This window comes from Anabrus simplex, chromosome 3 (assembly GCF_040414725.1).
Source record: "Anabrus simplex isolate iqAnaSimp1 chromosome 3, ASM4041472v1, whole genome shotgun sequence".
In the NCBI taxonomy this organism is placed as follows: domain Eukaryota; kingdom Metazoa; phylum Arthropoda; class Insecta; order Orthoptera; family Tettigoniidae; genus Anabrus; species Anabrus simplex.
This window is the reverse complement of record NC_090267.1, coordinates 444,676,261-444,702,371: the sequence shown is the minus strand read 5'-3', so window position 1 is coordinate 444,702,371 and position 26,111 is coordinate 444,676,261. Positions and strand designations below refer to the sequence as shown.

Below are 26,111 nucleotides of genomic sequence, written 5' to 3'. Positions count from 1 at the left end.
TTCCAGAACGCAGTTAAATAATATACATGAGATGCCATCTCCTTGTCTCACCCCTGTTTTAATGGCGAAACTCTCCGAGAGTTGTCCTCTAAACTTTACTCTGGCTGTGGTATTGTGCAAGGTTGCTTGCACCAGCCTGTTGATCTTGTCGTTAAGTCCTAGTTCTCTTAATGTATTGTAAAGAGTAATTCTATCTACTGAGTCGTATGCTTTCTGGAAGTCGACAAATATAGCTACCCATTGTCGAGCTCTTGATTTGCTGTATTGAAGGATGGTCTTCAGATTTTGTATCTGCTCGGTACAGGACCTCGATGCTCTGAACCCTGCTTGATATTCTCCTAACTCTTTATCCAACTGTCTTGTGACATGGCGTTCCAGAATCTTGGAAAATATCTTATAGGTAACAGCAAGGAGTGATATTCCTCTGTAGTTACTGGGATCTGTTTTGCTTCCCTTCTTGTGGATTGGATGGATAATGGCTGACGTCCAATCATCTGGGAGCCTCTCACTAGTCCATATGTCCAGAATTACTTTATGTATGCTCCTGAAGGTGTGTTCTCCGGCATGTTTTAGCATTTCTGCTACTATCCCGTCTTCTCCAGAAGCTTTATTGTTCTTGAGTAATTTAATTACATCTCTGACTTCTTCATACGTTGGAGGAGGGATAAACTCAGTATTGGGGTTAGTTGGTTCTGTAACTTGGAGACGTTCAATAGGTTCTTCTGCATTTAAGAGTCCTTTGAAGTAGTTAGCTAGGGTCTTGGTACAATCGCTGTCATTATTTATTTATTTATTTCTCTATCTAATTCTTTACTGCTTTCTTCAATGCCCCCTACTTCTACGCCCATACAGTGCTCCGCGTTTTACAAGTGAATTTAACGTAGCTTACATTCCGTACTTGTAATCACTCCCTACAAACCTCTTGTGCTAAATAGAGCAACCAGCCATTTCATTTTGTTCATCTATTTTTTCATTCCACTTTCCGTTAGATGCTAGTATAATTCTTAAATAATCTATTTTATTGACTACCTACTTCTAATTCTTCACCATCAAACCACTAACTTTCTTCCTTCTTTAATTTATTTCCGTGTTTACATATCATTACTTTTGTTTTATTAACGTTCGATTAAGAACTTATTACTGCTTCTTTGACAATGTTTTACGTAAAATTCGATAAGCAATTAAGTTTGCTGTTAAGAACATTGTATATAAATCATGTAACCACCACACTTGGCTGCGGCTAGATGAATACCGGATATTACACGAGGTGAACAACGTTTGTGGTCAGAGAAATTCGCAATTAATTTTAGTTTCCATAGTAGCAGAGAGGGTAGACACCACAGCGTGGTTCATTTGTTCTTTCTACTTGTATTAAGGAAATATGCTAAAAGCTGTTAATTCTAGAGCGAACATCTCAGATTAAAGATATGTATATTGAGGCACTGATAATAAAGAATTGAACTAATTCTTATAATAAATATATAAAAGTCGCATTGCTCGATATTACAGAAAGACATTGATGATAATACTACTACTATTAATAATAATAATAATAATAATAATAATAATAATAATAATAATAATAATAATAACTCCAAAAATATTAAAAGTAGTTAGTGGGACGTTAAAAATAATAGATTACTAATAATAACAATTGTATGACCACAGATACCATGTGCGGGAAATGTAATTTGGTGCCATTCAGGTTGTCCGCGTGTGAATTTGAACCGAGATGATAATTCTTCTTCATATCACCACATATTCCAAGACAAGCTGAAAGTTTCTAACCAATGAGCCCTATAGTTTCATATGTATGTATGTATGTATGTATGTATGTAAAAGAAGTGAGATGAATCTTCTTAGCGAGTTTTACGATCAAATGCCCTTCCTGACGTCGGCCACATCAGAGATGAAATGAATAACGTGATATATGATAGCAGGTATAGAGAGGGTGAAACCCGGTGCCGGTACATAGCCTACTCCTATGGAATAGCACCAAGGGGTCTACTCAGTCTCCATCCGACGAACGAATCACCATCAACACATGCCCTCACTTCACATAAGCACTGTGGAGAGGTTTTGAATTGAATCCTCGCTTGGCACGCTATCTTGTGATTATAAATTGTATACCATCTCTCCTAACCTGCCAGCTAACATTTTGATAATGAATTCTTTTTTTTTTTTTTCGATAAACGGGACTGGAACCGGATAACCACGGTGTCAGACCATATTGATAGGCTACTCATGTATCTGTAATGATATAATTTAACTTGTTCTCTTTGAAGTCAATTTACTATGGAATTCGTAGGAGACAACAAGGAGCATTTTCAGTACGCGTATCTCTAAGCCATTAATTAGGGTTCCGAAGCTCTCTGGAGCAATGATCAAAAGTCCTACAGTTTCATATTAGGAAACATTTGTGGACTTCCCTGCAATGAATGATGAGTGACACATTAAAAGTATTTATACTTGAAAATGAACTAGGCTCAGCAGAGCTTTGATTGCGAAAGCATCCTGAGTTCATACTATTCAGAAAACCACTACTTGTTTTGTTTTAAGCTGAACGATCGGCTAAAGACAGGTATAAAATTCCATGAAAATCATAAATTAACAAAATTTTATTTATTTTTTCTAAGTGACGATTTGTATGTATACGCGCATGTCGAATTAACTCTTCATATTTCACTTCGTTCGGTATAGACTGACTGTCAGTTTATAGACTGTAGCTGTCAGTTGCTTCAAACGATTATCATATTTCGAACAAAATTTCGCTATCTCACTTCATAACCAAACAGAATCTTTATGAAATGTTCTTACAATACTGTAATACTTCCCCATTCTTGGGCGTCATTTGTTACTTTACTATATACAGGGCGTTATAAATGAGTTTCCGCAGGTTCAAACCCCGCCGTCGACAGCCTTGAAAATGGATTTCCGTGGTTTCCCATTTTCACACCAGGCATATGCTGGGGATAAACCTTAATTAAATCCACGGCCAAACACTACAATATACCTGTAATTCTATTTAAAATTGTCCACATTTTATAGTATTAAAGGAGTTATATTCGTATTCTACAGGCTGAAAAGTTTGTTAACTTATATCTTTCTTCTGCACATCATCATGTACCATTAACGCCTTTAATTTACTGAAACAAACAAATTCAGAAAATGTACTCCGTTGAAGAATATCTCTCACAGCCTCTTCCTCCTGAAGGGGTATAAAATGGGAATGTCTAAACTGGTCTTTGTCGGATCAAAACATTGTGTTTCTTAACCAGAAACTGATATACCTTTATAAATCTCACGAATTTCTACAGTGTTTTAGTAATAACAATAATTCATAGGTGTTTCTAATTTAATCGTTAATTTATATGTTTTTTCTAATTTAGTATTAGTACGTAATGAATAACAGTATTTATACAAGTACGATAGTAAAATAACACTGTAGTAAGTTAATGTTTTTATTAAATTAATATTATATTAATATATCGTAAACATAATTTCAGACTTTTATCTACTGTTATAAAGAGGTTATGTAATGTTCTTTACGAGTCTTTCACCTTCTGTGACATATTACCAACACATGTTTGTGTTTCGTAACAGGAACATTGTAATGCGAACACGACTGTTGACGCTGCCACAATGAGAATGATACACCTGAATATCTTCTCCTTTTAGGATACCTTTGACAGCAGCCGAAATAAAGAGGTAAGGAATCTATCTATCTATCTATCTATCTATCTGTCTATCTATGTATCTATCTATCTATCTATCTATCTATTGTACCGGTAAAAGAGCCCGACTCTCAGATTATATTTTAAAGTAAGCAAGTATATAGTTCTCAGGGCAAAGCTGGGTGACTAGTAGCTAGGGCTCGGTACAGGAGGTAGGGTCCTATCTACAAGAAAACTTTGACTTTGACTGAATATGAGTTTATTCATATTAGACATGAAATTGAACATCACCTCCAGCTGTCTTCCACATAGTCCTATAATATGTCTCGGATTCTCCAGTTCACCAAGCCGGGCAGGTTGGATCACGCTCCAGAAGATTCCAGGGACTCCGTACAGAAGCGTCTGGACTGTCTGGGTTGGTAGAAGGTAGAGATGCCTCGAACTTTCGAGGCCCAGGTTGAACCCCGATGATCCTGGTGATGTTGCAGATAATCATTTACTACCTCAGTCCAATGTGACTGAGAGGGTTGATGTCTCCAAGGTCACTCGCAGTACTGATAAATCTGAGTTCATAAAAACCTTGGGTGATTAACCTATTAGTGAAGTCACTGGTTATTATTCGTCAAGACTTTCAAAATTTAACATTCGTAAAATGATATGTCTCTGTATACGAGGATTATGAATACTTTCAAAGTTCACCACTAGCAAAGTCTTCGTCTCTGAATAAATACTGGCAAAAAAATACAAGTCCCTTCTCATGAAGCTATGATTAAATTTAAAGTTCATCACTGGCGAAGGTACAAGTCTTTGAATGAACACGGACGAAAAACATAAGTCCACCCACATGAAAATCTGAATAGATTTAAAGTTCATCACTGGTGAAATTTATAAAGTTTTGAATCAACACTGGCGAATGTACAAGTCTCTGAATGAACATGGACGAAAAACACAAGTCCATCCACATGAATAAATGTATAGTCTATCACTGGCAAGGTATCCAAGTCTTTGAATAAACACAGGTGAGATCCTAAATTTATGTTTTAAAGACGTTGAATGAAGTTCATCACCGGCAAAGTTTATAAGTCTTTGAACCAGTACCGGCAAAATCACAAATTTATGCTTACGGGAATTTTGAGCACATTTTTGATCATCACTATCAAAGTTTGTAAATCACTGTTTATTAGAGGAATGAGTCTCTTAACACTCGCAAGTATTGCAGGTTCAATTTATGAAGAATTCGTTCTTTAACATACGTAAATAATACAAGTCCAATTATGAGTTTGGCACACGTAAATAATACAAGTCCATTTCATGAATAATTGGAAAAATTCCAGCCTTGAACACCCGTAAATATTGTAAGTTCAATTATGAAGACTTAGAAAATTACAGAGTTCCTCGTCGGGACTGTCACTACACGACGATAGTAGCAGCAGGAGTGTCCACGCTGACTACTCAGCTGTAACTGAGTGAACAGGCTACAGTGGGCCCTCCTTTTATTCGATCCGGGACGTCTACGTCACAATACGGCTTGACTGAATATCTCCTGAATCCCTCGATGGATTTACTTGAAACTTGAGCATTGCGACGTTCAGGTGATCCCAAATAAGACGACATATCGCTTAAGCCGCTAGCATAATTATTACGGGAGTTACAACATTTTCCCCGTCGAACAATCTGGAAGATGTGACGTGGAATCTAGAATATACGAGTCCAGGCTGGGAACACGTGCTGTGACGGGCGGGCGGTCTAGCTAGCCCCTATGGCTACGTCACAGCTCACAGCTGTCCTTCACTCGCTTGCTTGCCCCGCTGACGGCAAACAAACCAGGCGTGCTCAGAACATTACGCGTGATAATTAAATGTCATTTATACTCAAAAAATACTCATGTACAGGTCGTAACCGGTACACTATCTATCTATCTATCTATCTATCTATCTATCTATCTATATATATATATATATCTTGCCCTACGTCGCACAAACTCGGATATTTTACTGATGATAGGAAGGTTATTTCCATTACCTTTATAAATAAAAGGTCTTGAGAGAGGGTATGCGATTTAATCGTCCAGAAATCGGGTATGGTAAAGCAATGTGGTACCAGTGAATACTGTAAGGATAGAGGCCCATAAGTGTAAGCAAAAAGAGCTCACCTGGGTAAAATGTCTACAAACACAGCCTAGATGACTACTTTGAGAAAAATCGTCTGCTATTTATTGAAATTATTATAGAAATTTTGGCCGAAGCTGGAGATACAATACCCCACTGTAACGCAGATTTCAACAATTTCAGTAGTTGTTTTTTACTCTTTTATAGAATTATCTGCATTAGGCATTATTCAGAACATGTAAAAGGCACTGACTACTTTGTTCAATCAATTTTATATCCTAAAAATACGGTAACAGAAAAGTTCAAATTTTGCGATCGGAAAATATACGTAAAATCAAGAACATGGATAATCGAATGTATACAATATTCTTTACTAATAGTAGGACTGTAGCGTATGAGCTGTTGACAAAGAATCATGACATGAATAATCAGAAGCATTTAAGTTTTTTTATGGTTCATCGCGTACGGCATTTATGGTTACAACCGAAACCACCTGATATGTATACTTGGGGACAAAACATGACGACCTCACCTCACAACACTACTCTCCAGCAACAGCCCGGTGTCTATTAGCGTATTGTAGGATTTACTACGTCTACTGTAACTGGAGTTGCCAAGTCGTCCACTGCACTCGACACGAAGAGAGGGTAAGACTGAAGAGAGTGTGGAAGAAAGTGGTTTAGCAACCTCGCCATACCAAACAAGGATCACTTCGAACTCGTTAACTCAGCAGAGTGCAGGTTGTGATTGACTGCTCGCTTCCACCTTATTCCCAGGAACTCAGGCCATCATATTTTGTCCCCACGTATATCCCGCAAAGGTTCGGAACGAACTGGTAGATGCAGGCACGAGCTTTCGCTGATTCATTTAGTAATAATTCACTGATTTTAAAGGAGTTTATCGAATATCTCCTTTTGTAATTCTAATCCAAAATTCCCATTTCTATTAAAGAATATTGGAACGAATTTTTCCTGTTGAATTCAAAATATATCTTCAAGTTATGATGTGAAGATTAAGTTGGAATTCAAGAAGACAGATTCTTACAAAAATACTAATCACAAATTACTTGTAACTTGTACCACAGTAAACAAATACGTCAAGGTGTTATTTTTAATTACTTTTCTTTTATATAACTGTATATTGTTACTCGAATATTGATCACATTGACATTTACAACCGGGACAAGTTCTAAAATTAATCAAGACATCTGACTCTCTCCAGCTAAATCACTGCGTGTAAGAGTAGGAGTGAAATGACTCAAGAAAGAAGAGACATCCATAGTTCTAGAATAAAGGAATACTGGGCTAAGAAGAATAAAAAAGCCCACCTGAGTTAAGAACCACGTGTTCAATTGTAGGCCTAAAAGAAGAAGAATAAGAAGATGAAGAAGTTACTCGAAAACAAGGTGCTTGCATTCGTTTTAATGCATATTTTCTCATCCGTATAAGACGCCACACTACCAACCACTGCATAAACGTGTAATAGTGCAATAGTAAATATATTCCTCGTCAAATGTTTGGCATCAGGAGGGGCTTCTATCCGTATCCTTCTTTGCCATCAACTTTTCAATGAATATGGTATTGCGCAACTTTCCGTTTGGCTGAAATCATCTTCACCATTAATAATAATAATAATAATAATAATAATAATAATAATAATAATAATATTGGCTGAATGGTCAGTATCTAGACCTGTGTTTCAGAGGGTCCTGGATTCATATCTGAGCCAATTCGACGATTTTAATCACTTCCGGTTAAATCACGTAACTCGGGAACTGTGTGTGTGTCTTACACCAACAGAAACGTTTTCATATATGCACATAACTCAGCACAGAAACATATCATAGTGAAGACATCCCTCCACATAGGGTTAGCGCAAAGACGGTCACCGGACAGTACAACAAGACTAAGTCCCCATGTGCGAGACAATTCACACTCACGACCCCACCAGGGTGTGCAAAACGTGGCAAAAGAAATAATAACACACCATTACTATTATACTGATAATAACGCATAATAAGCAAACCAAGTGGTTTCCCTCAAGGTTCAGTGCTGCATCCGCTGTTGTTTAAACTCTGCATTGCAGATACTCCGGACACCATTTCAGGTAAGTTTCCGTATGCTGATGATCTAGCATTTGTTACACAAAACTCCTGTAAGAACGCGATAGAGACGAAATTACAGATCCTGCAAATTTGAGGGTGTGCTTTAGGAAATGTTGCTTAATACCAAGCTCCAGTAGAACAAATAACTTGGGTTTTGCATAAACTACAGATAAGCATAATATGCTGAACTTGCTGTTTACTATGGTATTCCCCTACATCAACGAACCGATCCCAGGTACATTGGATATTGCATATCCAAAAAACATCTCTCTGAAAGCGTTGCTAAATGAAGGGAAAGAAACAGCATACAGTACTATAGAAACTGGCTGGTTCCACGTGGGGATTATCTGCATCGTTCCTATGTACTTGGTGTTTGGGTTTGCCGTATTCCAGTAGTTAACTGCTCTTCTGTCTTGCTGAACAGCCCTCATGCCAAGAAAACTGAGCAAGACCATTCTCAACATCAGTGGCACTGTTAAATCCACCTCTCTCCATTGGCTGTGTGTACTGTGTTACACAGTACCCCAAGATTGAGAAGACTAACCAGCCTGGTGCGGTTTAATGGTAAAAATGTTACTTGATCGCATGGACTATTTCCATATATGGTGGTATGACTTTGGGATTCCAGTAACTAAACTCTAGATCTGCAGCAATCCAAACAGTAGAAGAATGATCTCCAGGGACTGCAGTGCGGTAAGTGAGTGGTGTTTGGAATGGCACAGTACGAGGTGACAAGAACGACAATCAGTGCTCCACACACTCCAAAGGGATTTGATCTAACACGGAGGACTTTGGTTACTATTAGCAGTGTCCGATCCAATCACAGACGAAGTGTCTCTTTACTACATAAATGGGGTATGCGATCTCCCCCACTACATGTGCTTCCAGCGACACAATCAGACAATTCAACATTGTCAGGCATTGTACGAAGAGGGCATTCTTTTGTTCCTAGAGAAGACTTTGAGAACTGCTGAACAGACAATACACTAGCTGGTAATTTTACGACCCATCCAGTGCTTTGATGACTGTCAATTTAGGACATAATGTATTTATATACAAGATGGTTGGAAATAACGTGAACCGGGTATATGAGCTTTACAGGGTTGGTCATATTGACACAGCATGTGAAAAAATCGATATCTCGCGCTAATTTCATTTTATCCGTTTCTGAACTTAACCAATCACATTGCTTCCTGAGTGACTTCAAATAGATATTGCGAGACGTTGTTGCTAATTCTTCACGTGGCTTACGTCCAGTTTGATCGCAACAATAGAAGAGGGTAAGTTGACGCGATGATGTATCAGTATGACTAACCCTGTAACGCTCATATACCCGGCTCACGTTGTTTCCGACCACCCTGTATATGTAAGTGTACATACATCTGTGTATATGTGTTGCCATAATAAGCTAAATAAATATAATTATTGTGTAGTTCTTAATTGCCCGCTGGAAGCTCGAATCCCTGAGATAGCGGGTTCGAACCCCACTGTCGGCAGCCCTGAAAATGGTTTTCTGAGGTTTCCCATTTTCACACCAGGAAAATGCTGGGGATGTACCTTAAATAAGGCCACGGCCGCTTCCTTCCCATTCCTAGGCCTTTCCTGTCCCGTCGTCGCCATAAGACCTGTCTGTGTTGCTGCGACGTAAAGCAAGTAGCATCTAAATCGCCCGAATATGGTCTTATCAGAGAGCGTGCAATTTTAAGTACCGTAAACCATACTTTTAACATCTAGGTCGACTTATACTGTTCGTTTAAATACTGAAGAGTGATATTTATTTAATTCAAAGTTCCTAGAAATATAATAATCCTGAAAGTATTCACATGTATTTATGGGGTATTTCTACTTTTTAACATCCTCTAAATACACTTTCGTTAATCATGACAAAAATGCGGTGCAGTATTCTAATATATAGTTAACAATACGACACTCAACGTCATGCAGCGTATATCTACGTCGTGTGTGAGGTTACTCATTTAAATTGGCGTTCGAAATAATTGAAAAACTCGCCTAATATTCTGAAGATTTCGTGAAAATCACCTGGTATAGATTATTACAATAGCAAAGCGCTCTAAAGTAATATTATATTTAATGAAACTATTCAATGTCAAAATAAAAATATGCGTGCTCTAATTATATAAATTAATATTATATTCCCGCAGTCGGCCTTCCAGTGTTTAATACTGGGATAATTAGGTACCTTACATTGTTCATCTCCAGAGGGATGGGGAATTGATCTATGTCCATCCCTAAACCCCACCCAGACAGAACATGTGAGGACGATTGTCTCTGGAGAATTGGAAATCAAAGGTTACCAGAGGACGGTGCAGACCGCATTAGCTCCTTTGAGTGCCGTATTGTAATGAATAGACTGAAGTGCAAATCGATCTGCCAAATCCACCTTGGTGTGGTAAAGTGGATAGGTCGAGAGCGGGGAAATTCTACAAGTCAGTGCATAAGTTGGAGTATGAACTTTAAATAATTTATTTCTTATAAAAATTTGCCGATTCTAACAAACGGCTTCAATAATTCAATACTTGGCTTCAAATTTTTTTTGGTAATGAAAGCTAGAGTTGATTGCCACTGTAATCTAGTCGACAAAGTATGGCTTTAAGGACTGGGTAGTCTAGGGCTCGATTTCCAGTCCTATTGCTAGTTTATTATTTGTGAGGAGCAGGGCCGAAGCGTCAGGGGAGACAGGGTAGACAGCGTGTACCCTTAACATTTTGTGAAATAAATATTGTCTAGTTAATTCAATTAATTATTAATTATTTCCAGATTCGTGACATTATTGTATTCCCCGCTTTACTTATTTTCGTCTCACTTCGACAATGCTAAGGCTCGCGTTAGTTACACGAAGCACGTAGGTGAAAGTAGACGCTGTCCATTCTGTGTATGTTCCCTTTGTTTTTCAAAGCTTTCAGATAGAGCAACACTAACGCTATCTGTAGGTGCTGACTGTGGAACTATGACTTTCCTATAGCGAGATGTCTCCGCCCAGTAGACAGACTTACCAGCGTCTCTTCTTGGTCTCATTGGCTAGTATTTGCAAAGGTGCTCTTATTGGCTGCCATCTTCGACATGCTTTTAATGTTATTAATTTGAATTTACTTTATTTTAAGACACGTCTAAAAATAAATTAATAATATTTAAATATGAAGTATAGTAAACTTAAACCTAATAAATGAATGACAGCATCAAAACCTTTCAAGTACGTGCATTTTCTTGCCCGCCAATGTTAGTTGCGGTATTATAACCCCAGCAACTATTGGCTTCCAGTCTTAATAAGCTACTCAGAGTACGCATACGGAAAAAATTGCTTAACTTGATGCTGTATATTCCGTTAAAGTCAGTTTCTAGTGAACGCGCTATGAGTGCATTCAAATGAATTAAAAGGTATTTAAGGAATTGGATGACCAACCAGAGACTGTCTAACTTGGGAACTCTAGCTATAGAGAAGAGATTTCTGTGGAATTTTATCAAGACGCCTGACTTCAAGACGAGAGTAATATATATACAGTATTTGCCGAAATGAAGGACAGGCGAATTAAATTCATTTACAAGAATATTGTTTAAGGTGACTTGTACGAACAACTATTTATTTCTTATCTATCTTATTAAATCTACATAACAATGAAATATATTGCTATTTTTATAAAAGTATGTTATTTAACAACTCCCGCGGCCTATTTCGTCTATATTTAAAAATAAAGCAAGTGCACGCAGGGTTATAGGTTGTTATGGGGTTTGTCTTATTTTCAGAGTCATTAATATAATACTGAATACAGATGTTTCCGTCGAAAACAAAATTCCATATAATAATATGATTAAAATAGTTTAAATAAAAGAAATCTCTGTCTACCCCCTTACTTAGTTCGCGCTTCGCCACTGGTGAGGAGGATCTTGAACGTGGTTTACTCAACTACAGTATGCAAGGATCTGACGGGAAAATAAGTCGTACCTACTTCAGCTCCACGAAGTCCGCCGCGTGTACGTGACTATTCATTTTTACGTTCAACTAACTAATTTTAACGGTTTTCGGAGACGCTGAGGTGCCGAAAGTTTGTCTAACAGGAGTTCTTCAACATGCCAGTAAATCTAATGACATGAGACTGACGAATTTGAGCACCTTCAAATACCACCGGACTGAGCCAGGACGAACTTTCCAAGTTGGCCTCCGAAAGCAGTGCTCTACCGTCCGTAATGACTCAGACTGGCTGCGCAACAGGGACATTTATCTTCAATGTAGACTAGTATCCCTTTCATCGTTCAGTCTGAGAACTTATGTGAATTAATTGAAGTGTCAGATAAAATCATTTTATTTATATAGATGTTGATAGGTGAAAAGAGACCCTTGTGGGTGGAGGACGGATACGAAGAATACACCCACGGTATAACCTGCCTTTCGTAAGTGGCGACTATAAGGAGTGACGAAGGGATGATATTAGAGCCATGTGCTTTTACTTGTGTTTACAACGATTACATGCGGAACACCATGGGTCGACGGTACTTGCGATTAATACCACCTTGCGAGGAAAACCATGGGTACGTTACATAGAGGCAGTACCATTATGCGAGAAACACTACGGGTCATCATGTGCATTCCACCGGTCGGATCCACTGTGTTCAGAATGGGTCTGCGTTACCAAGGAGTAGTACCACTAAATAAGGAACACCATGGGTCTACGTTGCCTGTCTCTGGTGGCACCACTTTGTGAGACAAACCACGGATTTGACTGGCGCCCGTGATAAGTACCACTGTTATGAAAACCATGGGTCTGAGTTGTCTGTGAGTAATACCATTATTTGATGAACACCATGTGTTTGTGTTTCCTGTGGACGTTACCGCAATGTGTGATACACCGTGGGTCTACATTGCCTACGATTAGTAGCACTATGTGAGAAACTCCATGGTTTTGCGTGGCTTGTGAGTAGTCCCTTATGTGCGAAACACCATACGTAGGTTTGTGTTACTTGTGAGTGTTGCCATTGTGTGTGACATACCATGGGTCTATATTACCTGAGGTTAGTACCACTACAGGAGGAACACCGTTGTTCTGCTTTACCACTTATTAGTACCATTATGAGGGGCTGATGACCTGGATTTTGGACCCCTTTAGATAAGTATCATCCCAGTACTTAAGATATTGTGAATATGATCCTCTTATTATTTTTGTTTCACGATCATTTTCCCATAGTCATTCGTTTTAGACTCTGGTCAGTGGAGACAATATTAAGTTTTAATTTTCATTTCGTTCACCTCGTACCATTAGGGACCGATGGCCTAGCTGTTAGGCCCCTTTAAACAACAAACACCACCACCATCATCATCATGGGTAAAAAGATTCCCCTACTTTAAAGACGATATGTAGGCAAGCATGTGCTGGTTACTCTGTGATACCATGCCCTTAGTTTTCATTTGTCTTGCAAGCCGTATACGTTTACCATGCTCGATTAGTTTAAATTAGTTTATTATGCTGGCAGACTAAAAGTTTCCTTTTCTTTAGGGAGAGTACTTAGGCACAATGTTTCTAAACTCGCTAAATGTGCATTTGAATCGCTAATTGCTGAATGAAACGTTCCTATTTTTTCTCGAAAGTGTCATTTCACCAGGCATATAATCGTTAGATCAATCCTTATCACTTCAATTTTCCGGCTCCATGACTAAATAGTTAGCATGCTGGCCTTGGGTCACAGTGTTCCCGAGTCCCGGCAAGGTCGGGAAATTTAATGATTAACGGTTAATTTCGCTAGCACGGGGGTTGCGTTTATGTGCCATCTTCATCATCATTTCATCCTCGCCTACTGGATTGAAAAGGAAAGACCTGCATCTGGCGAGCCGATCATGTCCTTGGACACTTCCAGTACTAAAATCCATATGCCATTTCATTTCTTTCCATCGTTTCAACTAAAAGACGATCGTGTGTGTGTATAGACAAAGATGTACGAAACAGACATGTGAAAGCATTTGAAGTACGTTGTATTATTTATTTAATCTCTTGTTTCAGGAAGACAATAACAATAATGTTATTGTTTTTACGTCCAGCTAACTAGATTGATGGTTTTAGGAGACGCCGGTGTGCCGGAATGTTGTCCCGCAGGAGTTCTTTTACGTGCCAGTAAATCTTCTGACACGAGACTGATCGTATTTTTGCGCCTTCAAATACCACTGGACTGATTCAGGATCGAACCTGCCAAGTAGGATCAGAAGGCCAGCTCCTCAACCATCTGAGCCACTCATCTAGGCAGGAAGACAGGAGAGTACTGTAACGAAAATGCTGGAAATACTGGGCTGGGAAAATGTGAGAATAAGGAGGCAAATCGCTCAACAAAATGGTATGTTACAATTTGTCAATGGGAAAATGGCGGGGAATGACACTAATAGACGAAGAAGCTTGAACGGACAGTTTTCTTTCTTAAAAAAAAATACAAGTTGCTTTCCGTCGCACCGACACTGATACGCCTTATGGTGACGATGGGATCGGAAAGGGCCAGGAGTGGGAAGGATGCGACTGTGGCATTTTCCGGTTGTAAATGTGGAAAACCGATGGAAACCATCTTTAGGGCTGCCAGAAGTGAGGTTCGAATGCACTATATCCCGAATGCAAGCTGACAGCTATGCGCCCCTAACCGCATGGCCACTCGCTGGATAACGGAATTCTGAAAAGTAGGAGAGGTCAAAATATGAGGATAAAGTTGGAATTAAAAGAGAAATGTTTGGGCATATATCCGTTCATAGGAAGGGGAATTAGAAACAGGAATATTTTTCCAGAGAAGATATTCGATAAATTTTCTACTCCTTTGAAATCATTTAAGGAAAAATATCATGAACAGTTGATATGGATTCGGCCACCTCGGAGTCAGCTCTAAATGCAGATAAGTGGTTATTGATTATTGATGTCTTGGGAAGATGCTTAATGGCCTTAATTGAAACAGGACGACTCAAAGTAATAAGGCGTGCTTCCTTCAGAAACGTCCTCCGTTTCTATCCTACCACATGGGCTTCCGTCTTCCTCAGTCAGAAAGAAATTATAAAGCACAGGAATTACGTAAAATCATCAACAAGTAATTCTTGAAGGAGAAAAATTCATTGTTTTAGAGTTAACCAACTGGAAACAATGGCTACAATGTCTGTTTATCTATTTAAGAAGACCCGTTTCGCAGATTTATCAATGGAAAACTGTGTTCCTGAGAAAAATAAGGATTCTTTTACTGTTTCTACGAACTTTAATTTTGAATCCTGTTCCGCAAAGCACTATACGATAAAACTAGTGATTTCATTGACGGCATAATGACCCACAGTATCAAACTTAGGAACTTTTCTTGAGATATTCATTTACAAACACAAACCAAACACCGAAGAACTTCCCCTGCTGAAGTAAAAAAGATGAATTTCAAAAACAAAAGCATATGAAAATTGTATTCCAGACAGTACGTAATTTTAAGTAGGGAATTGTTTGATTCACCAACAGATTAGTGCTGTTTTATTTTTTATATCATAGGAAATCGATCAGTTCACCAAACCCGATTTTGGGTAGTAAAACGTTGTACTTTAAATAAATAAGCTTTTCATACAAGAAATATTATATGTGGCTGCCAGTGAATGTATAGTGCATCATGGACAAAAGACATTCCTTATTATGTGTTCCCTTCACAGTCGAGCAAACATGGAAAGATTAACAGAATTACATGCATAAAAGGAAGAAATGTTCAAAAATATCTGCTTTTGATTCTACGTGTGTATATGAAGTTAGATGTTTGTTAATATTCTGCGTGTGTATATGAAGTTATATGTTTGATAACAGAATTTTCAAGTACCGAACATATACGTTTAATGTGTAATTACCTCAGAATATAATAGAGAGTAGTGGAATAATATAATACATTCTTCTGTTATTTAATTAAAGTTTGCCAAACTGTGCATGTTCCCTTTGTGCATTTAGAGATTCAATTGTAATACAGCGGGTACTGAATGTTGACCATTATTAGTTGCTAGATATTAGAACAAACTAGGAATGTCAAACAGTCCCACGGGATATTGTATGATACGGGAACGCGTATAATTTCCTGATTTGCAATATGTTCACAGACCTAACATTCCTAAATTAGTTAGGAAATGAGACGTTTGCTATTTCCTACATAGCTTTGTTTTCGATTTTACTGTGTTATTCATGATTTCGGTCAGAATATTTACACAACGGGTTAGGAAATTAGCCCCTGGGACAGTCATATTGCATTCTGGTGCTCCGAATCATAAATATTTAATGAATTAGAATCCACATCAATTCGATATTAACTTTGTACTGTTCACAATCATTGTGTACAAACTGAAACGAAACCAAATCTAATAGCTTGTAGCTGTAAATAATTGGATTTTCAAGGGAGTATTGTACATAGTTCTTTAACGATCCTCTGTTAACCGGAACAAAGAGGAGAAAAGTGGTTTCAGATAATGAATATTTCGGAGGATAATTAAAATACCATTTTTGTAGTTAAGGAACTTTTTTGACGTTTTAGATTGAAGTAAAAAAAAGCAGTACGTATACAATGCTAACAAAAGATTTTATTAAACCGAAACTACTGTACTTGTTTAGAACAAACCATGTTCCATAGTGCAAATACTTACACTGCACATATTGCACTATTATTTGAAAAAATCTTCTAGTTTTTTTTTTTCTTTTCATATGGTTTTCTAACCGCTGTGTCTCACCACTGTTTCTTTAACAGAATGTCAGAAGGCTTTGATTCGTTACATACAAACTGAGTTGGCAATAGAGAAGGGAAGGAGGCCATCAAGGTTGGAGAGTCCATCCCCTTAACATAGCAAACAATAGAACTAATGAAAGAGGTAAAAGAAAATTGAGTTGGTAATAGAGAAGGGAAGGAGACAATCAATGTCAGAATCCAAGTATTCCGTTACTCATAACTTAACATGACAAGGTTCCTTCAATTGTGTTTTACTGTAAATATTTATTTTCGGTCGTTTCCTTTAAACGGTATTTCTGTTAAAAGTGTTCCGGATAACAGAGGTTCTACTTCTTCTTTTCTGGCGTATGTGTGCCCACGATGGACACTCCTAAGTATCACTCACGGTCGGCTATTCTGACCCTGGAGAGTCCTCCGTGCGGTTGGATGTCCCCGTCACTAGAATGCCGTGTCTATTAAAAGCCTTGTACGCCGCCATGTTGCTCCCGGACGTTCGCGTCCTCTCATTGGTCCCTCGATTGCAAGAGCTCTCTTAACGGGATGATCTTCATCTCGATGTTGTACATGTGCGTACCGGCGCAACTGCCGCTCCTCCAATTTCTCGCTGATAGGGGCCGTATTAAATGATCCTCGTATATGCTCATTGCGCACTCGCTCGAAGAGGATTACATCGCAGCATCCGCATTTCCTTTATGTGCATTTGCTGATCATGTTCCTTTTGCGTTGTCCAACACTCGAAGCCGTAAGTTAGGACAGGTCGAACCACAGTCTTGTATAACTTGCCTTTGAGGTTTATAGGCATCCGTCTGTCATAAGACGCCTGTCAGCAAACGTCGTTAGGTCCATCCAGCGTTGATGGGATGTTTCACGTCATCATCAATGGTCGTACCGATGGTAATAACTGAGCCCAGGTACAGAGATTATACTGTAATAATAATAATAATAATAATAATAATAATAATAATAATAATAATAATAATAATAATAATAATTTCTGAGCACGGGCGCCTTGGTGGCGTGTAATAGCTCAGTTGCAATTAATGAATAACCATTAAGTGAATCATATGATTAAAATTTCTATGAATTTCTGTTTTGCATGGGATTTTATGCCTTAGTCTATAGCAGTTCGTCCTGTGTTGAAATGAGCCAAGATTTGGTTCTCTGTACAGTATGAACTTAGGATTTTTTTATCATGTGTTGAAACCAAATAATCTAATAACTCACTTTATCTTCTATCTATATAAATAAAATAGTAATGACCGTGTGTCTGTACATTGGCTATTTTGGCGAAATTTCCGTGCAGTTATCCGTTTTAGATGTAATAATGACCACCTGCATTGTTTTTAGCTTTGGTGTCTGTTTGTCGGTTTGTCTGTTTGTCTTCCCTTCTATAACTTGAAAACTACTGGACATATTTCTACCAAACTTCACATTTAGAATCCACCTGTCCTTGGGTAGCATTTAGGGCAAATATTGTTTCAAAATCCCTGAACTAATTGAGGGTTTATACGAAACCGAAACCATGATTTTATACTCCCTCAAAATATACACAACCAAACTTAATGGAAATCTACCTGCCTTAATGGAAATTAATTTCCAAACCTTTTTTCTCATCATTTCGATACCAGGATTAATAAGGGAGATATCATGAAAGGTCGGTTTCTCAGGCTAAGTCCAGCGAACACAGCCCAAAAGGTCTTATACGTGGAACAGATTCCTTATCTATCTACATAAATCATACCCTAAAGACCGTGTGTCTGTGCATTGACTATTTTGGCGAAATATTCGTATAGATTTCCGTTTAAGGGGTAATAATGACCATGTGCACATTTTTAGCTATACTTTCCCGAAAGTCCTAAATTTTACCCCCCTCGCCCAAAATCAAGATTACCGAGCTCGATAGCTGCAGTCGCTTAAGTGGAGCCAGTATCCAGTATTCGGGGATAGCGGGTTCGAGCCCCACTGTCGGCAGCACTGAAGATGGTTTTCTGTGGTTTCCCATTTTCACACCAGGCAAATGCTGGCGCTGTGCCTTAATTAAGGCCACGGACGCTTCCTTCCCACTTCTAGCCCTTTCCTATCCCATCGTCGCAATAAGACCTATCTGTGTTGATGCGACGTAAAGCAGCTTACAAAAAAATCAAGATTGCCTCACAGTCTGCCACACGAGCTGGAAAATTGAAATTAAGCAAAAGTATACGTTTCAGTCTGTAACGGACAGAAAACTTCCAGGAACGTTAATTTTTTCACTTTTTATCCCCGAAGAATATAAAATTATGGAGTCAATTTTAATGATGGTGCAGACCTTCGTTTCGAGGTATTTCGTGGGATAAAGGGAAGTCCTATCACATAACGGATGGAACAATCTCCGTTGAATTTGGAGTGATCTTCAACCATGGTCTTACGACTTTTTGTCGTATCTTTATCCCTTATACGTTAGATTCGTCTCTATTTCTGGATTTTAAATAAATTTGGACTTTTTACCTGCATAATTCATACTTAAAATCACTTAAAGATAGAATCACCTAACTCTACACGAACATTGGTCCACCCAGTACCCTTATGTGAGCCAAATGCTATGTCACATAATATTCCGAAAAGAAATGCAATGTAAGATAATCTTACATAAATTTCAAACTATTCTACGTTTCTAACTCAATCTTACCCATTAATAGATGAGGTGCGAGAAAATATCATAGGACCAGCCACTCAGATCGCCAAATACTGCGCCTTACGGTAAATCCTTTGTCGATACGACGTACCGTTTAGCAGCAGTTCCTCTGTAAATGAAGGTCTGCAATATTGTAAACATGCATATACTTTCGTATGTCCATCTATATATATTCATTGATGTCGATTTGTAGCGATCGAGAAAGGGTGTGTCTGCTATTGTAATCAGTACTCCCAACAAGGGCTTTGACTGGCAGTAGGAATGGGGTCCTTCTCCAACTCCTGTGTAACTGGCATTAGTAAGGAGGGCCTACCATTGTAATGAATAATTCACTTCTCGATTTGACATGCAGAAGGCAAGGGAGCATGCAATTTTTTCAAAACTCCCTTACCCGATTGTGATTGGCTGTAGGTAAGGGGGTCCGCCATTATAAACAAATGTACCCATCTATAACGTGAATAGCTTTGGGCATAGTGGCCTGCTAGTTTAATGGAAACTCTCCAACAGTGTGTGACCAGCAGTAAGCTGGCTGGCAGAAGGAGGAAGGGCTTGTCATTATAATGATAACTGCACAACTCAATTTCGACTAGTAGTAGGGATGTTGCCTGCCATTATAATAAAAACTCCTCAACAGTTATCTGTCTGGTTGTAGGAAAGGGGCCTGCCGTTGTAACAAAAACTCCCCAAATCGATTGTGACCGCGCAGTAGGCAATGGGGCCTCCAGTTATAATGTAAACTTCCCAACTCGATTGTGAATGGCAGTAGGCAAGTTATCCTGCCGTTATCATCACAACTCCACAACCCACACTTTAGACCGGAAACAACGTATGGAGACCTCCCCATGCTATTTCTTGGATAACGCTAATAGACATGCAATTTTAAAACAATCTTATTTACTGTACGCACAGTATTTACTTCGATATCCGTGTACCATGTAGAATACCGTAGCGACGCACGAGTACATTTGCTAGTTTGTTTATATTTATGTGCGCGCTGGAAGTAATTGGTGGCAGTAAAGTATTGAAGATGTGACTACACAAAAGTGCCACATTCTGTCTCGGGTTGTTATTTTGTTGATAAAAGTTACATTAGATGTTTATACTGAATATTGAATATCCCTTATGGCTCCAAGAAGGAAGGAAAAAAATATGAAATTGTACAGGAACAGCGTGCGAGGGAAATGTTCTTTGAACCCCGACAGTTTCATGGAAATAAGGTACGGTAACTTAAAAATTGAGATGAAGCAGCACATTCGTATATTGATGGGTTGATTAACTACTTCGTCCGACTCTGTGGAGTAGTAGTTAGTGTGATTAGCTGCCACACCCGGGGCCCGGGTTCGATTCCCGGCTCTGCCACGAAATTTGAAAAGTGGTACGAGGGCTGGAACGTGGCCAACTCAGCCTCTGGAGGTCAACTGAGTAGAGGTGTGTTCGATTCCCACCTCAGTCATCCTGGAAGTGGTTTTCCGTGCTTTCCCACTTCTCCTCCAGGCAAATGCCGGGATGGTACCTAACTTAAGGCCACGGCCGCTTCTTTCCCGCTTCCCTCTCTATCCCTTCCAATCTTCCTGTCCCCCAGCAATGCCCCTGTTGCACATAGCAGGTGAGGCCGCCTGGGCGAGGTACGGGTCATCCTCCCCAGTTGTGTACCTGACCCAGAGTCTGAAGCTCCAGGACTCTGCCCATGAGGTGGTAGAGGTGGGATCCCTCGCTGAGTCCGAGGAAAAACCCGACCCTGGAGGGTAAACAGATAAAGAAGAAGAAGAAGAAGAAGGAGAAGAAGATTAATTACTTCTAATAAAGGAACGTGAAGCAATTATTATAGCTTTTTGCATAATATATCATATACCTATTTCAAGAAAAGAAATACTGGAGGTCGATGGCCTAGATTCTAGGCCCATTTAACACTTTCAACTCTAGCCCACACGATCGTGGTCTTTTCTCCGCGGCAATACGGACTGTAGAAATCGTGAAATTTTACCAAGGATAGTTGCCATTTGCTCGGAGAGTAAGTAAATTATTTTGCATATATTTTAATAATACACCATGCCTTTTTTATTTAGCATCTTTTATAATAATAAGCTAGGTTTATGAATGCATAATGTAAATTCAATTATATTAATAACTGGTCTCACAATACACTCTCGAATTTAAAGTAGCATGACCGTGCTAGTTAGGTTTAATATTTAAGGTTATGGCAACTTCTATTGTCAATACAGCTTTTAATATTATTCTTTCCAATATAGTATTTTTAATATTAAATGCTAGTTGTGTGTTAATATATGATTTATTACATGTCTTTAGACCTAACTGAGGATAAATCACTTCAACAAGTGGATGAATCTGACATGGATGAACTGTCCAGTCAAGATGAATCTCACTCTCCAATTCAGTACTCAATGATGACACGTTAGATGATGATGATGATGATGACAATTTAAGAGAACATGAGGATGGACTACCAGCTGAAAATGAGCCTGCTAGTCCTGTACAAACAAAAAGTGACTCAACTACACCTGTATAACCACAGGCACGCAGATTGTTATTCAGAGAAAAGACATTCAGCGAGAAGCACCATCCTGCATCAAACAACTGTAGACTACTTCAGATGCTCTGCTTTATACTCTTTGCTGCTTTCTGCTATGGCATTTTTGTATACTTTCTGCAGAATTTTATTTTAATTATTTTCTCTCCTCCTAGAACGCACCACCTGTGAGAACACCACTGCAGTATATAAGGGACTACTTCACGGATGACTTATTAGAATTAGGATCACAATACACCAAAATGTATTCTGTAGCAAAAACTCGGAAATACTTAGAAACTGACTGCATAGAACTAAATAAGTTTATTGGGATGAATTTATTAATGGGATGCATTCCCTATTCAAGGTTGCCAATGTATTGGGAACAGGGTATATCTATGAAAATCATATCAGGGTGCATGTCTAGAGATAGGTTTCTTGCTTTATGAACAAAACTTTATTTTGTCAACATAGTCGTACCACCAGAAGAGGCAAGTAGTAATAGTCCTTGGAAGGTGCAGGCTGTTATTAATGCAGTTTGGTTATTACTCCATTGATGAGAAAATGATCCCTTTCACAGGACGCTGTAAACTGATATAGTGTGTGAAAAATAAACCAAGGCCAGTAGGGTTAAAATAATTAGTAGTGACCTCAGCTTCTGGTATTGTTTTATATTTTTAGTTTTACCAAGGCGCTAGTACTCCACTTCCTGAGAAGAACCTAGGTTTAGGGCCTGCAGTTGTCATGAGAATTGTTCGTTCCTTATCACAGGGTAGTTTAATTTATTTCGATAGATATTTTACTACTTTGACTCTCCTGGAAAGGCTTCAAGAAAAAGGTCGTAAAAGTACTGGTACGATCATGGTGAATAGAATTGGACATGTTAAATTAAAGTAGACAAAGACAGGAAAATGTGAAAATCACCAGTATGTTCGATCAGATGATGCCATGGTTGTAGCTGAATGGAAGGACAACCAGTGAATGGTATTGGCTTCAAAATGCTCTGGGATTCAATCTGAAATCAAGGCGAATCGTTGGAACAAAATAGAAGTTGACTGTCCAGCACATGGGAGGAGTCGACTTGTGTGATCAGCTAGTGGAAGCCTACCGCTTGCAAGCATTTTAATCTGACGCCAACTGGCTGCTACTTGTCAAATTCGACGTTCCGCTTCACTGTAAGTCTACTAGATGGCAGAGTAAACCGAAGCTCTCTTGGGTGTCTATGGCCGAGTTTTAATGAATTTTATCGGGTGAACACCAAGTGTGTCAGCAGAGATACATGCCGACGTCGTACACAATATACAAAATATACAACTATATCTGCCGGGACTGAACCCGCTATCTTGGGAGCCGGAGGCGGGCACTCTACCACTGAGGCACAGAGGGAGCTGAAGATAAGATAAAAATTAGTTTCTTAATCATTTCTTAGTTAAAACCAAGTAAGTAAGATATATTTTAAAAAATACGAACTCTTCGTGATAATTTATTTATTTCTGCTTTCATATACGTGAAATCAAGTTATATTTCAACGTAAGAAATCATTTTAAATGTGTTTTATTTATCGTATGGCATTTAGTGCCGGGAGTGTCCGGGAGAATTTTTGGCTCGCCTTGCGCATGTATTTCCATTCGACGCCAATGGGTCTGCTCAAGATATTAACGTCCCCATCCGACAAGAGAATCACCATCTACAGCATCACACGCCCGTATTCCATGTGGAAACTGCGTGTAGGTTTGGAATTGAATTGAGGCTTTTGGCACGTAATACTCTGATTAGAAACTGTATATAGCTACCTCTCCTACGTTCCCGGCCAATATTCTGATGGTGATATTATCTACCAGTGGGACTCGAACCGGATAAGCACGGTGACAGGCCATAATTATTTGACGCCTTAACGATCAAGGCTAACCAGGTTGTCGATAGATCCATATTTGAGACTGCAGCCGGTCCATATTTTATTTGTTCTGTTTCTAATCGAGATACAATAATATAATTTCGTGTGGCTATTCCCAGCCGAGTGCACCCCTTGTAAGGCAGACCCTCCTATGAGGGTGGGCGGCATCTGCCATGTGTAGGTAACTGCGTGTTATTGTTGTGGAGGATAGTGTTATGTGTGGTGTGCGAGTTGTAGGGATGTCGGGGACAGCACAAACATCCAGCCCCCAAGCCACTGGAATTAACCAATGATGGTTAAAATCCCCTACCCGGCCGGGAATCGAACCCTGGACCCTCTGAACCGAAGGCCAGTACGCTGACCATTCGTCCAACGAGTCGGACATCGAGATAATATTACAACTATCTTTAGCAGAGATTCGCAAACCATTATGAGTTTGTAAGATAGCTCCCCTCACCTACGGCTAAAAGTTTAATGTATCCCTACGAAAAAATCTATAAATAATAGGTTCGAAAAAGTACCTGGCTAATTATTGAGACATTTTAATTGATTATAAACCAGTGCTTTAAATGCACAGCATAAATAAGACGAGATTGTAAAATTTGATACATTTTATTACACAGCAGAAGAGATTAAAGCGTTTATATCTGTAGGCCTATAAGAATAACACAATGATAATAAATTAACACATGATATGCTGTTTGTATGGAAGTTTCACAAAACGTTAGATATTAGCTTAAATATAAAATTAAAAATTACGAATAACAAATTTTCAATCATATTCTGGAATTCAGACATGGCGAACCGTCAAGATTCCAATGTGATGGGTGGGCCTGCAAGGCGTGGCACGTTTCTGATGTGTCGTAGTCCAAATGAAACTTTCAATCGAAGCGTGTTTCCATACATACATATTAAACTTTCTTGTTATTCATTCCCACATTTAAAATTTTCTTCATTTTTTTCGTGCAATACGTGTTTCCGTCGTCACTTAGCTTATTATAATGACGTATCTCGATGTTCATAGCATATTGTAAATTCGAAAATTTCTGCACTCTATTTGTAGGTTCCTTAAAAATCAGCAATAGTCAGTCAGTGTGCAATTGTTGTTACCGAGTTTACATCACAAATATCAACAGACATGGCACCGGGTGACTACATTGACAGCAACGGAACAACATCAGACAGACTAACAGCCGAGCCGCGAGAGAACCAGCCACTCAAGCACCAAAAAAATACTAATTTGCTCTGTAATTCCAAGAATAAGCAAGAAATTGATCTGGAAAATAACTGTTTAAAATTAACGGGCGTTTTACAAAGAGGCTAAAATGTTAACAGAAAATAAAACTGTATCAAAATGCATTAAATAATAGTTTTTATCTTTCTATAACCTCAAGTGTACTGACTGATTTCGAAATCACTTATACCTTGAAACGAGCTCCTCGGTGAAAAAATTCGTAATATGAACTTTGTTTAAAATACATTCAAATATTTCTGCATGAAGGAGGATGAATAAAAACCAGTAAACGAACGATCAATCAATCAAACAAACAAACAAACATAAAAGTTAAAATCACTAATATGATCCCGAGATGACCTGTAACTGATAAATTCTTTACAAAATTCAGAATTAACAGATGTACATGCAATAGACTTCCTAAAATACATATTAGTACAGGAGCGAAAAGAAACTTTATGTAAATTAAAAGTATTGTGTTTACTCACCGTTCCGAAGTGGGAGAGTCCTCCGAGGTTAGGAAGGCGACCAGGCTCGTCCGCTATGGAGCAGTCTGCCCTAACAGAGACAAACAATCAGCCATACTGGCGGGACTTAGCATCTCTTACACCCATTCAAGGGAATACTGTACTTTTGGTAGAAGATAATATTTATAAATATTTAAAAGTTACATAAGACAAATTCCGTGTAAGGAGGTGACGTCGAATATCACAGTGACGTCGTACGAAAGAATACTACAAATTGCTTCCATCTACAGTGCTACCTTGAATGGGTCGTTCATTTAATCATTTCCTTCGAACATGCATTTACGAACACTAAAGAATGTTTAAAAGTAGTAGGGCAAAGTATGTTCTAAAACAATGGGTATTGCGTCAGCAATTTCCCACGCTTTTGGCAGGAAATTTGAAATATTGCTGAGTCAGCCAGCCCAGGAAGTTAAGTTTTGACGTCATGATGATGTCATTGACTAGGGGTCAATAACTTGTGATTGCACCAAAATGAAGCTGACTCAGCCAAAATTTCAAATTTCCTGCGAAAAGCGTAGGAGAATTCTGACGCAGCACCCATTGTTTTATAACATACTTTGCCCTCCTACTCTTATACTAGAAGGAGAATAAAGTGGGAATTGAAGATGGAAATGACAAAGGGAATTGAGCATAAGTAGTTAGTATTCTTCGGCCAATCGGGGGTTA

At 38.7% G+C, this 26,111-nt stretch overlaps 1 protein-coding gene across 1 annotated transcript in view; it reads right to left on the bottom strand.

Annotated features, from left to right (window-relative positions):
• Window positions 1-26,111, bottom strand: part of LOC136867422 (dipeptidase 1-like) — a 445,798-nt gene that overhangs the window by 113,225 nt on the left and 306,462 nt on the right. Inside the window, exon 5 of the mRNA XM_067144625.2 lies at window positions 25,407-25,476. Coding sequence (XP_067000726.1) covers window positions 25,407-25,476 — 70 coding nt within the window. The remainder of the gene's footprint in view (window positions 1-25,406; window positions 25,477-26,111) is intronic.